A 13,552-nucleotide genomic window follows, 5' to 3' on the forward strand; every position below is an offset into this window, starting at 1 on the left:
TATTTACACTGTGTGTTTTTTGCGCTTTTGTATCGCACTTCAATTCTTTTTTGTATGTTTTGTTGTAGGCCCCCATTCGCACGCACACAAGCCCGCCAAATCACTACCGTGTATGTATCGCTGTAACTGTATGTGTATGTCGAAGTTGAGTGTTGAGCAAATGAAATAAACAGAGCCTAAAAAACGCGCACTGACCGAACACCGAAGACCGTACGAGCGGGCTACAAGCGACAAGATACAGATACGCTGAAGGAATGAAAAAATAAACGAACAAATTGTTTACAGTTGGCCATTGCAGCAAGCAGACTGTTAAACACTCACAGCTCACAAAACGTTATGAATCTGTTGCGCTCCTGTTAAGCTCTCCTCTACTGTTATCTGTCTATCTCTCTCTCTCTCTCTCTCTTTCTCGGGTCGATTTTGTTGGTCATTGTGCCGCACATGTTATCTCAAACTGTGCAAATGATTTCTCAAACTCTGTAGTGAGGTGTTTTGCTCAGCGTGCGCTGTTATCAAACTGTTAAGCGGGTGTATTTGTCGAGTCTGTTAAAAGGAACTCTGAACGCTTCGAGCCCCAACAGATATGTCGTGTACGAAAAACCTACTGAATGCGACATGACAAAAAAATGTAATGTATAATGGGTGATTTGGGCTTTATCATGTGGAAAAATGTAGTTAAATGCATCAAGTGCTGCATTTTAAAGGAATATTTTATAACCTATACTTAAAATTGACAATTATATTAATAAATTTAATTACAAAAGTCATTTCAAATTTCCTGATGTGTTAACATTGTTGTGGCAGCAACACGACAAGTGAGCGGACGCCTGCAGCGGCAGCACCCACACACACACACAAAGCAGAGAGAGAGAGAGAGGCAGAGAGAGAGTAACAGGAGGTGAGTTTGCACAATGTGCTAGCTAGAAAATCGGATCTGCCTTGCGTTGACGCTTGTGATGAGCTGATTCAAAGAGAAAGCGATCCAAATCGGTTATAAATTTATTTTTAAAGTTGAGTAATTGAAAAATCAATATTTTTAAAATTAAATTATATTTATTAGTTACTTTTATAGCATTTTTAATTTAGCCTCTTCAAAATTCCAACCTGCCTCTTTGGTGATTTGTCTTCTGCTCTTCGCTCACCTTACAGCCTCTGCCTCTCTCTCGCTCTCATTCCATTTGCCTTGCTCGGGCTCTCCCACAACAGCAGCAGAAACCTCGCATGTGCGCATAGCACACGCTCATAAGTTTGTGTAAAGTTCATTGATATTTTTGTGCATTGGTATGCGTTGAATGTGTGTGTTGATTCATTGAGTTCGGCGCAAACTAGCTGCCTAATATATTACTCTGAATATGCAGTGCGGGTGAGTGTGCATGTATGGGTGTGTGTGTGTGTGCGTGCTCGCTGGGATGTTATATGGAAACAATTTATGTATGCTATGTAGTTATGTGCAAAAGTATGTGCAAATACAATACATATATATGTAGTCTACACTCCAGTGAGTAGGCTTATGAATGCGAAGCCATCGGAGCAACAATAGTTGGAGACGGTGGGTGGGGGCAGCTGAAGCTCAACTACGTTAATGTTGAGCCGCCCCGGCTTGCAGACGGCATGGGAAAAATACTTGTGCTGCGCCCAAAACTCATCAATGAAGTTGAAACATTCAGCAAACTCTCTCCCACACACACACACACACACACACAAGCACGCACACAATGTTCACAAGGACATGGTCGCCAGCAGGGTCGTTTTTGGAGACTGGCAGAATGTTTAAATTTATAACCGTGACCCTGATATTTGCAAAAAGGCAGCAACAACAACAGCAAGAAACAAGGGCCAAGCCCGAGAACTTCAAGGATATGCCTATGCGCGTGCAGAAAATTTCTCCAAAAGCGGCCCCAAGCGACAGACCCCCTAGCCCACCACACGCACACCCTCTCGCACACACACACACACAGCTATTCAGGGCGCATGCGCTGCCTTGAAAAGGAAAGGCAGAGCGGCAAAACTTGGGCCCATGCTTATATACATGTGTTCGTACGTATGTGTGCATGCATTACATATACATATGTATATGTATATGTAGACATACGAGCACATACATACATACACAACGTGCTTTTTTATGTACCCAGCGACGGGCGACAGCTGCAAAAGTGTGACTCGAAACAGATATTTTCATGAATGAAAATCCCACGCAAAGGCAAATACAGCTAAGCGCTCAAACAACCCCCCCCCCCCCCCCCCCCCCCTGATCCACCCACAAGCAACACAAGCGGCAGAGCAACAAAAATCGAAGTGTAGCCCACGCATTTTTCCGAAGGAGGTGTGCGGCAGGAGGAGATTTGCGCCTGCGACACGCCTCGAAAATAGAAGGTGGGCTGCGAAAAATGCGTGGGACTCGGAACAAGTCGAGAGAAAATTGAAAATTAGGTAAGCCCTGCGGCATAAATTACGCGACCTGGCAACATCAAAGTGTGCAGTCTATGATGCCACGGCCTTGAAAACAGTTAGATAGAAGGAAAGCAAGCAAGGTCAGCCCGGACAGGGGTGCGTCCCTGGACGCGCCCCAAAGCCGGCCAGCAACTAACGGCGTTTGCACCTGCACAGCTTTAGCCAGCTAGTTCTCAAATGCACCTCGAACTGACGAATTTGGCAAGCACTTGGCCGCTGACTAATGTGCTGCGGGGCCTCTGACTCACCTGCGGTTCACCTGCCGCCAACTGAAACACTGAACTTTAATTGGGCGATATATTAAAATTGCGTATGAGCAAAGTGATTTTGATTCCTAATGTTGATTGCATTGAGCTATTGTCAAAATGAGGCAATGCCTAATCTATTGACAAATATTTGCGAGCAATGACGACGAGCTTATCAATGAAAGCAGGCTTCGGGTTCGAACTCCAAAGTTGGCAATAAGATTTAAAAGGTTTACCTTTATAGATCATGACTATTTACTTAATTTATAATTATTTATTTTGTAATATTAGTAATTTCCAGCTTGACTTAATTTCCTCTATTATATTTGTATCTTTTACCTGTGCTCACCTGACATCATGCCTAACTTACAATATATTGCAGCCAAAAGTCTATAAAATGAAATTCTCTTCAAGTTGAGTGTGAATCGTTTTGATTTACGCATTTTCATAAATACAAATGTTTCAAATTCTGAGAACTCGAAATGCTTAAAGGGAATTCAATTCTTTGCTTGACTGAAACACCGAAACGAAAGTGAATCTATGAGTATGCCCACATATGTATCTAAATTTAGTTCAAGTTTGACAAGGAATTCTAGGAAGCGAATATCTTTATTCGAATGGAAAATGATGAGCTGATGCTTAAATCAGACGATATTTCATTTTCTTTCTTTAAGAATCTGGGAAATAAACTAAAAATAAAAAAGAAAACCAAAATTAAATTTTTAATTATTGTCGAATGATTTTAACATAAATTTTTTATTAAAAAAGAGAGATCGTTCCCATGGCAGCTATTTAAACATTTTTCCAAAAAACATAAAATATCTTGATTTTCGAGAGATCGTAGCTTATGGTCCGATCCATATAAAAAACTATGCCTGAATTATATATTAATTAAATTTGCATTATTTAAAAACATACATTTTGTATTAAAAAAGAGATGTCGTTCCAGCTATATAAATTTAAATTAAAACATTTTTCCAAAAAAAATATAAAATACTTGATTTTCGAAAGATCGTAGCTTATGGTCCGATCCATATAAAAAAACAAGACGACGTTTTTTATAAAGGAAATTTGCGTTTTTTTTGTTGAATATTAATAAATTCTTCAAAAAGCCTAATCGGCTTTTAAAATTTATCAAATCGATCTATCTCAGTTAACATGAACTATATACAATTTATACTATAATATATACTTTTACAATTTGATCAAAATTAAAAAAAAATAAAATTCTTTCTCTTTGTGCTGATAGTCAGGCGCAGGCAGGCATAACTTTCAGTTTCTTGAGTTGATTCGCTTTCCACATAAACTGAGTCACATGCAACTTGCTATCTGGCGACCAGCCTCTCTCGGAGGCAGCTGCCTCTCGCCCCAAGTGGCACTATCGCCAAAGTTACTGACCTAAAGTAATGCGAAAGGGATTAAGAACTTGCGAGCTGCGATACGCTCAGCTCACATATCGTGCCCATTAACTGGCATACTTCCGGTCTGATCCGCAGCATTCCAGGCCACATCGGCCCACAGTCTACGCATGTATGTATGCCCCCGCCCGTTCCTCCCTCTGCGTGGCTGTCGAGCTACATATAAAAGCCAAACTGATTCATGCAGCGGATGTTTGTGGGCGCCAGTCGGGCAATCGACGATCAGCGCTTTTGACGTTTTGACCAGAGCCGGCTGTTCCGGCTGCTGCGTCTGTGGGCGCCGTTGGGGATTTGTTTAAACTGTTGTGGGCCAATGACGCCACAGCTCAGCTGGCGATTGATATGAAACAAACGACGACCTGGCCAGGGTGACTCAGCCAGCCAACAGCTTCTCCACGTGCTGCTGCCTTACGCCTTGCGACACCTACGCCACAAATCCTTTTGACGTCATTTGCGGGAAGGCAAGCTCGAGCTGAACGGAACGTATTGTATGCGATTTTTTATTCAACTGAATCTGCTGTAAAGACGCTTTTGCTGAATGCTTCGTTTGTAATCTGAAATAAAGTTGAAAGCACTTTGCGGTCTTCCATATTTCAATTGGGTTTAAATGACGACAACACGTCACGTTCCGAATATCGATAGGTTTATGCATTAACCAGTTCTAGCTCGATTACTTTTACGATATTCCTTTTCATGAACCGTCTTACGATATTGGCAGTCTTCTACATTTCCATAACACGTCACGTTCCGAATATCGATAGGTTTATGCCACAATCCACTCTAGCTCGATTACTTTTACGATATTCCTTTTCATGAACTGCCTTACGACATTGGCTGCAGTGCAGAACTTCAGAAAGTTCCATTTTATAGATGTCCTATAAATATATTTATCCAACAACAATTACCTAAGCAAACCTCGCCTACTTTTTGCTTTTTTGTTGTTTTTTTTTATGGGTGTTGGTTGGTTGCTTTTCCATTTGATGAGTATGTTGTGTTTTTAAAGTAGAGCGTCGAGCAGAAAATTGTTGCCGCCTGCTTTGCTCAATTGGGCCGTAAGGGGCTAACGAAGGTTAATGCGGCTGTATTTGACCTTTGGGGTCAAGCTGGAGGCAAATTAATTGCGAGAATTGAGAGCGCAATGAGAAATTCGACGACGACGATGATCGTTGTGTGCAGCGCAGCTTGGGGCTTCTTTGCCCGGGGTGACTGTAATTAATACAAATGCAGCGGCAACAACAACAACAACAACAACAGCAACAACAATAACTGTAAACGGGCATTGCCAATTGCAGCCAATTGAATCAATAAACCAAACTGTGAACTTTCCAAGTTGATTTTCAAATGGAAATTGCTTTTGTTGTTGTTGCTGCTGCTGCGCTGCTTTCTGGCACTTCCGCTGCTTGGTGCACTCGCATTCGGATTCGGTTGGCAGGCCCGTTAATTATGTTGACCCACGTAATTTGTTAAAATCAAATGTGGAGCGTGCGGACGTGTGGGCGTCACATAAAAGTGCGCCGTCATCAACGGCCCAAACTGCCACTTGGATATTGTAATTTGCCGCCGCAGCGCGCTGCCCACGCAGCAGCAGCAGCAGCAGCAGAGGCAGAGGCAGCCTCGCCCGTTGGCCTGGCCAAATTGTGTGCGTGTATGTGTGTGTGTGTGTGTGTGTATAGCGCCAAATGTGTTTGTGTGCTTGTACATTTTACTTTTGATAACGCGCTGCGGAATTGCTCGCCCACGCAGGCCCGGCACGCAAGCAGCGACGCCGACGTCTCTTCCAGCACACCATTCATTTCCACCCGCACCAAGCTGTGTATACCGTAAGTGAGTAGCAGAAACGGCAACTGCGACGTCGTCGGCAGCGGCAGCATTTTACGCATTCCAATCAGCCAACAAAAATGCCAACGTGGGCGATTTCCATTTCCCTTTTTAACTGCCACACAGCGGCACCATGTTTATATGTATGCATATATGTGTGTACTTACAGCACAGTTGTATATAAGCACGTGTGGGTGTGTATCGTAAAACGGCAGAAACTCATGAATGAAAAGCTGCCGCTGCGCGTGGGCTGGCAGAGCTTTTGCTGATTGGGGCGTTGCAAGCTTTTGCTTGCTGCCCAATAAGAATTAAATTGTGTACTACAAATGTGAAGCTGAGCCAATATTGAAACGCACCCACTTCCCCCACTGATTAACAAACAATTATTGATACAATTATGTATAGTTAAGACATATCTAATTTAATATATGCCGATTTCTATATAAACAGGTTTTTACAAGTCTCTGAACTGCCCAATTTCTTGGCTGAGTCTGCCATTTTCTAGAAACCAAACCAAAATTTGAATTCGAAAGTTGCGCCATTTTTAGCAGAGACAAATTCTAGCCTATGCACACACCGCAAAGCTTTGAGCACAGCAAGCTGCCCACTTGTTGCTTTTGCAGCAGCCCTGGTAGCGATAGCAAGTGTGGCAGCACCGACGTTAATCGATATACGCAACAATTTCGATATTTTCCATCACTAATGGGTTCATTAGCTTTTTGTCTCGTCTCTCTGCCTCCCACTTGCACAATCCCACTTTTCCCCCCAAAAATCGTTTTTCGACTGTATTTGTATTGTTTGCATTAAAACAAACGGCGTCGAGCGTCGAGGTCGTCTGCCTTGTATTGAATATATACACGATATTTTGTGAAATAGTCTGCGTCATTTCGCACGCGCCGCCGCCGTCAACTGCAGCAAGCGAGTTGAAGATTTAACAAAAAGTAGCTCAATTCTAATTGCAAAGATGGAATCGGATACGACGGAAAAAGAAAGTACGGCGGCGGAGTTGCAGTCGCTGCCGCTGCAAAGTGAAAGCGTCGTGGGTGGCAAGACGGGGCTAGGCGAGGCGACGCCGCCGCCAAACAAGCGCCAGAAAATCGCGCTAGACGCTGCGATTCCAGACGAGAAAGAAGACGAACTGAAGGAGAAGGAGGTGGAGGAGGAGACGGTGCCACAACTGGTCGCTGTGGAGCGGGCACAGAGCACGCAGAGCAGCCTGCGTAAATTTAGCCGCATACCCGTCTTCATTGTGGACTATCACAACGATGTGCTGGAGTTCATCTATCGTTGCTTGGCCACGCGACATCTGCCGCTGGAGCGTAACATTTTAGTGCATTTCGACTCGCATCCGGATTTGGTAGTGGCTCGCGACATACCCGCCAGTGCCAGCTATGACAAGGACATCATGCTCAACGAGCTGAGCATCGAGAACTGGATTATGCCCACCTTATATGCAGGTAAGTCGTAACCAGATCACACCTGAGACACCTGTTATCCAATTTCGCTCTGCAGGACATTTTGATCGGGTCGTCTGGCTGAAGAACTCGTGGTGCCAGCAAATACCAACGGGCAAGCACGAGTTCAAAATTGGCCACAAGGAGGATCGCATCGGTGTCGACTGTCCACTGGACTATTTCATAGCCGAAGGCAACTATTGCACCAGCGAAGAGCTGCAGGAAACGCGTTCGGTGCAGCTGCAGGTGCACGATGCGGACAGCGAGTCGCTGGATCCCGCGCAATTCTTGACGGCGCAGGATGCAGCGGGTTTTGTGCTCGACATCGATTTGGATTTCTTTAGCACATCGAATCCGTTTCTGGAAATCTACAAGGATGCCAACTGCTATGCCCAGCTCACGGAGATCTTTCACTTTGAGAGCGTGGAGCCCGCCAAACAGGCCGGCACAGCGACCATTGCGGACTACTGTGCCACGGCGGCGACGCGACAGAAGCAGCTGGACGCACTGAAGCGCATCTTTTGGCATCTGGAGGAGCAGCGCAGCTTTGACGGCCTGGAGAAGCCAGACGAATCAGTCATAACACCACAGATCTATGCCAAAATTGTCCAGCTGGCCGAGCAGCTGCAGGCAAAGTATCCCGACGACGAGATCGACTGGCTGCTCATCTTCGACTCGGGCAGCACCACGGACAACAATGGACTGCCGCATCACATAAGCACCAGCAAGGAGCTGGCGGAATATTTTGCGAATTTTAAGCGTTTCCTGCAGCGTCTGCCTGTGCCGCCCGTGGCCATTACCATGGCGCACTCGGCCCAAGATGATTACTGTCCACAAGATCAGGTGGCGTTCATCGAGGAGCAGGTGCTGCGACTGCTGCGCGAGGTCTTTGGCGACAAGCTGCACGATAAGGCCATTCTGCACTACATGGACGATCCGTGGGACGTGATGAAGCTCTAAGCATAAAGACTGGACCGAATCCTTTCCCTTTTTTGATTCGACTGACACTTGCTAGAAACTTCAAAGTGATTCCACAACCGCAGCAACAATATGAACTAACTCCCAATGCTTATTTAAAAAAAAAAAAAACTACTTATTTTTTATTTATAAACATACGTGACGTATTTATTATACACAAAGAGAGAGCAAAAACACACAGTTCCAACACATATTATACATTTATACGAAGCGTGATTATAAATTTAACGCAATAAAATCAAAGAGAATTCGACTCGACTTGTTTTCAAATATTTGCAATGAGCTTGTAAACTAGGCGACAAAGCGCATGTTAAAATAATTATTAAAAGGGCAATATAATCAAACAATTTAAATCTTTCAGCTTATTTTATTAGGAAGCAATAATTCAGGGACAACTCACTAAACACAAATCAAAGAGAATTCGACTCGATTTGTTTTCAATTATTTGCAATGCACTTCCAAACTAGGCGACAAAGCTCATGTTAAAGCTCCTGTTGAATGTTTATTTAACAGGACTTTAAGTTGACAATTTAAATCTTTCAGCTTATTTTATTAAGGAACAATAATTCAGGGACCTTTCACACTAAAAGTTAACTTCATGTTAAACATATAATCACGATACAAAAAAGCTTCGTATAAACGTAGTCGTACAAGCTGTGGACATTACTTTTTAAGGCCCTTGCGGCCCACATTTAATGGGCTGCCAATCGATAGTGGGCAGGTCGTGCCATAACATTTGCTGGTTCAGTCGGTTTTGGAAGCATTCGGAATACAGACAGTAAGTTTTCTAGCTTAACTAAATACTCTTTGTTCACGAGACGGCAATGATTAGATTTGATTAGGATCTGATCCTCGCTTAGTTCCATATCAGCTACAGCTCCTGCTTGTCGCCTTTGGTATTTTTCTTTGGTTTCTTTCGCTCCGGCTGCTGCGTCAGCTGCTCCTTGAGACACTTGCGCTCCTCCGGTCGCTTAAGCACATGATCCTCGCACAGATGCTGCTGCAGAGATTTGTCCTGCTGCAGCTGGAAATACCAATTGCTGATGGCATCCTCGTACTCCTCCAGCATGTTCTCGCATTGGTTCTTCATCTGGGTGACCTCGACGGGCGGCTTGTCCCACAGCTCGTAGGGTATGCCCAGGTCCACTTTAACGCCCTTGTCCACCAGGCCGTGCAGCGTTTGAAAGGTCTGCGACATGCCCTTGGCAAATCTCGTGCTGTCCGTGCGCTCCTTGTGCAAATTATACTCCAGCACTCGCTCGCACACATTCTCCAGGGACTCCAGCAAACGGAGCTCGCTGCGTCGGTATTCGGTGCGCTTCTTGGGACGCACATCGTCCACGGAGTAGCCGATCTCAATAACATCGTGCGATTTGCCGGTTTCGCCCAGACGCGCCTCCAATTCGGCGGCAAGAATTTTGCAAGCCTCACAGCGATTGGCATAGCGCACGCCCTGCTCCTCCTCCGGTGTTTGCTGGCAGTCCAAGCCCCTCAGCTGGACTAGCAATAGAAATGCAAAAAATTGGCGCAACATTTTCAACAAAAGTAATCAAAAACCTGACGTGTGATAATTGCACATATAGCTGTATTTATCAATGCGCTTCTTCACTTAATTTTGACATTCACACAGAAGACAAAACTCAAAAAGGTCGATTAATTGTTATCGATAATTTTCGCTGCACTTGCCACTTTTTCTTATTTGGCGCACAATATTTGAAATTGGATACCTTGCTGCCCGTGGCAACGCCACGACAGCCAAAACAAAAACTCAAATGCCCCAAACCCCAATTTGATAAGAATATGTCTGAGAAAAAGCTGACAATCTCACTTGGAGCAGTGCACAATGTCACATAAGAGATTTCATATGCGCCTAGAACTGCAGTTACATGCGGTTGGTATCGTTGGATATACAAGGAATACCTGATCCTAATCAAAAGCCTACACTTTCTAGCTCACCTGCCCGGGAGTCTGGCTGTGCTCACACGGCTATTTGGAGGCCACTGTCAAGACATTGGGCTACTATTTTCGCACTGGCGCAATGGAGCCACGTTTTCCCATGCTCTGCCATGATCAGTTCACGATGGAAGGTTACTTTAGGAGCGTCAACTCGCTGGAACAGATGCGGCAGATGCTCAACTCGGAGCAGCTGGAGATAACATTGTGGCAAAATGGACGCCGGCTTGCCTACTACGTGGGCAGATTAACAGATGTACTGCAACCGCCAATTCCCCAACCAAGCTGCGCTCACATCGCCAACGTTCAGCTGCTGATGAAGGCAACATCCGCTTTTCCGGGCATACTGGCGCCGAAAGTGGAGCTGTCCGCGGAACTGAGCACGCAGGACAAACAACGCCGACGCTGTAAACTGGCTCTGGAGCGGCCACTAAACAATCGCCATGTGGAGAGCCGCTGCCTCAGTCGCCTGGAGCTGCCGCGCAAGCAGCAAGCCGTGTGCCATGCCAGGCAATCGAAATGCTGGGCCAGCAGTTCCAGCTGCAGCTACGCACCCACCATGAGCAGTCGCATGCCGCCACGCAGGCTCTCCACATGCTCGAGCAGCACACAGCTCAGTAGTCAATCGCAAACGCTTAGTCAGTGCTCCAGCCTGACGCAGTGCAGCCACAGATCAGCTGTGGGTGGTGCAGCAGAGCATCAGAAAAGCTGCCCCATCTGTCAGGCATATAGCAGATCCTTTGAGAGTTGTTAAAAGGTACAAATACATGCGCTTATATTTAAAGTGAACCACATGGCCAGGCTTACAGGTAGACGGAGAAATCGGTTTGGGCAAAGTACAGGGCAATCAATGTTATAATGAGATTGTAGGGCGCCGCACGCTCCAATTCCTGCGGCTTTAGCTCATTGCGCAGCAGCACACAGGAGCGCGCTATATACCGCAAGGTGCTGAACACATGCGGCTCCAAGGGCAGATGCAGACAGACCAGGTTGGCGTACAGCCAGCGCGCCAGCCAAGCATCGCGTAACAAATCAATTGGCTTGGCGGCGGCAGAAGTGCTCGGTCCAGCGGTTTCAACTGGCGACTGATTCGGCTCCTGCAGCCACTTGCACAGCAATTCCAGCAAGAGCTCCAAATCGCTTTGGCTCAGGCGCAGCAGAGTGCTCAGCAGCGGCTGCTGCGTCCGGCAGAACTCCAGCCATTTGTCCACGTCCGTGGTGAGCGGCGGCTCGATGCTTTGATCATAGTGCTGTGCATTCAACTCCAGACGCAGTGCAACAACGCGAGCGCGCGCCTTGCTGAAGCTTTTTACTTGAGCGTCCCGCCACTCCGGCGTGGGCAACAGACATCTGTGGGGCGGCATTGGCGGCTAAGGTCGATACATTAATTAAACACGCAGTTCCCGAAAATCAGTTGCGACTTACGCTGTGAAGCATTTCGCATCCGTTGGTGGTCACATTATTTGTGATTTTTGTGGAGCGTTTGGTCACGACCGCCGGACAACGTTTGCGCTCGTAGAGCATGTGCATCAGGTACTCCTCGCCCGTTTGTGGCGGTTTCTGTGGATCAAAATTGTCATCTGGCTCACGTATTTCCAGTGCCTGTAACTGAAATGTTTCCTCTTCTGTTGCTTTTTGCATTTTACGGCTTTCTTATCAAGTTTGTTAATTTATTTAGCCGGCAAAACTTGTTTATCGAATCGAAACCAAATCTATTAGCGATGAGCGTTTTTTAATCTGCATTAGTGAACGTTCCCGAGTCACTTTTCAGCTGGTGATTTTCGATATAACAATAATTTCAAAACACAGTCTAATATAATACTAAAATTAGTATTTATGTTACATTTATGTTGAATCCAACATTTTAAACTCAATTTTATACATGTCTTGTCAAATCACGCCAGGGCTAGTTCTTCGTTGGGTTCGAAGTTATCGATAGTTGGCGATAGCCTATGCGATATTTTGGGTAACCACTAGGAATAGCCCGCCAACTGAATTTATCGATTCAAATAAATAATTTATGAGAATGCACAACTTTTTGCTTTTCTTTTGAGAGATTGCCAAATTAGGATTACAATTTACACAAAAGTTGTCCATATTTACATACAACTTGGGCCAGCACATTTTTAAGTGCGTAATTCACATTTATTTAAAATCATATTTGACAAATATGATGCAGACAAGAAAATAAACGAGTTCATTTCCATTTTATTTATTATTGTTGCTGTGCTCTGCTGACTAATTCATAATTTATTTAACTAACTCGCAACATTACTTACGTAATGGGAGGCACTTGTGATATAGTCCAACACAAAATGATTGTCTTCCCGCAACAGCCCCTCTATCCGACCAAGCTACAAACCCAATCACAATACCCCACTTGGGCAAAAGTAATAATAGGCTATAAAAAGGTCATTTCATAATTGTCTTACGAAAACTCAGTTGCCGACAAGGAGCCCTTGTTGTCCGCGCGGACAGGACCTTTTGTGTGCCGGCCATAAAAGAGTCGTAAGGGGAGACTTGTCCCCAATTAGCTGTCGAGCACAGAGAACAAGAACGCATCCTGGACAACCTGTGGATTGCAGAGCTACAAAATAAACGAGGGCGGCACAATTCTTGTCTTTGCCCCCAGTTCCTTGCTTGAGGCAAGCACCCATTGTATCTGAAAGCAGCTGCCCGTGAGTAGTTACATATCAAAATTGTTTATTAAATTTTGTTTTTACGCCGCTTGCCAAGTGAAGTGCAATTTAAAATTCATTAAAAACAGAACACAGCCAGATTTTAGCCAGGGGCCAGACAAGAAAACAAAAAAACAATAAAAACTGAATGGTGTACAAGATACTAAGAAATAAATACTTTCAGGTGCGTGTATGTGTGCGTGGCTAAATTATAAAGCAAATAACAAATATTCTTCTCAATGGCCCAAATATATATCCAGCAAGGTCGGTTATAAACCGAACAATTAATAAAATTATTGTTGTTTTTTTTTTTTAATAAAATAATTGTGTACTTTCTCTTAAATAAACTTAAAATCAAAAAGCAATCAACCTTTTTCAAAATTAACTTGTATACTTTTACAGATTCTGACAAATGTATGAAAAAAAAACATAGATGTACGATATTGAGAAATGTACATTAAATATAAATTTGTGTACTCACCATATAAAACTGAGCCGCGTCTTTCTTGCAAGCATTCATCCATGATCTACGTTTCATATTTTTATAAAAACAC

General features: G+C 44.5%; 4 protein-coding genes across 4 annotated transcripts; 2 read left to right on the forward strand and 2 right to left on the reverse strand.

The window, feature by feature from the left end:
* The first annotated feature begins 6,437 nt into the window (after nucleotides 1-6,437).
* On the forward strand, nucleotides 6,438-8,365 carry LOC115771574 (UPF0489 protein C5orf22 homolog). Its single transcript, XM_030717328.1, has 2 exons — nucleotides 6,438-7,392; nucleotides 7,448-8,365. The coding sequence occupies exons 1-2, from the start codon at nucleotides 6,900-6,902 to the stop codon at nucleotides 8,347-8,349; spliced, it is 1,395 nt and encodes a 464-aa protein (XP_030573188.1). The 5' UTR covers nucleotides 6,438-6,899; the 3' UTR covers nucleotides 8,350-8,365.
* Nucleotides 8,366-9,220: 855 nt separating this feature from the next.
* LOC115771578 (protein canopy homolog 4) lies at nucleotides 9,221-9,978 on the reverse strand. The gene has a single exon (XM_030717333.1). The coding sequence runs from the start codon at nucleotides 9,899-9,901 to the stop codon at nucleotides 9,239-9,241; it is 663 nt and encodes a 220-aa protein (XP_030573193.1). The 5' UTR covers nucleotides 9,902-9,978; the 3' UTR covers nucleotides 9,221-9,238.
* A 200-nt stretch (nucleotides 9,979-10,178) lies between these two features.
* Nucleotides 10,179-11,147, forward strand: LOC115771576. Its single transcript, XM_030717330.1, has 2 exons — nucleotides 10,179-10,258; nucleotides 10,319-11,147. Exons 1-2 carry the CDS (start codon nucleotides 10,211-10,213, stop codon nucleotides 11,072-11,074), a joined length of 804 nt encoding a protein of 267 aa, XP_030573190.1. The 5' UTR covers nucleotides 10,179-10,210; the 3' UTR covers nucleotides 11,075-11,147.
* LOC115771577 (protein Gemin2) lies at nucleotides 11,071-12,267 on the reverse strand. The gene is made up of 2 exons (XM_030717331.1): nucleotides 11,746-12,267; nucleotides 11,071-11,690 (listed from the first exon to the last, which is right to left on the reverse strand). Exons 1-2 carry the CDS (start codon nucleotides 11,959-11,961, stop codon nucleotides 11,124-11,126), a joined length of 783 nt encoding a protein of 260 aa, XP_030573191.1. The 5' UTR covers nucleotides 11,962-12,267; the 3' UTR covers nucleotides 11,071-11,123.
* Nucleotides 12,268-13,552: the final 1,285 nt, after the last annotated feature.

The sequence above is a fragment of the Drosophila novamexicana genome, unplaced genomic scaffold (assembly GCF_003285875.2).
Source record: "Drosophila novamexicana strain 15010-1031.04,08,12 unplaced genomic scaffold, DnovRS2.1 tig00000072-arrow-arrow-pilon, whole genome shotgun sequence".
NCBI classification, from domain to species: Eukaryota; Metazoa; Arthropoda; class Insecta; order Diptera; family Drosophilidae; genus Drosophila; species Drosophila novamexicana.

Excerpts from the sequence above, each read along its gene's own strand:
- LOC115771574 (XM_030717328.1), top strand. The coding sequence starts at position 6,900 with ATGGAATCGGATACGACGGAAAAAGAAAGTACGGCGGCGGAGTTGCAG. Across the intron at positions 7,393-7,447 it reads TATGCCCACCTTATATGCAG|GACATTTTGATCGGGTCGTC; the intron begins GTAAGTCGTAAC and ends TTCGCTCTGCAG.
- LOC115771578 (XM_030717333.1), bottom strand. The coding sequence starts at position 9,901 with ATGTTGCGCCAATTTTTTGCATTTCTATTGCTAGTCCAGCTGAGGGGC.
- LOC115771576 (XM_030717330.1), top strand. The coding sequence starts at position 10,211 with ATGTCACATAAGAGATTTCATATGCGCCTAGAACTGCAGTTACATGCG. Across the intron at positions 10,259-10,318 it reads TAGAACTGCAGTTACATGCG|CTCACCTGCCCGGGAGTCTG; the intron begins GTTGGTATCGTT and ends TACACTTTCTAG.
- LOC115771577 (XM_030717331.1), bottom strand. The coding sequence starts at position 11,961 with ATGCAAAAAGCAACAGAAGAGGAAACATTTCAGTTACAGGCACTGGAA. Across the intron at positions 11,691-11,745 it reads GATGCGAAATGCTTCACAGC|CCGCCAATGCCGCCCCACAG; the intron begins GTAAGTCGCAAC and ends TATCGACCTTAG.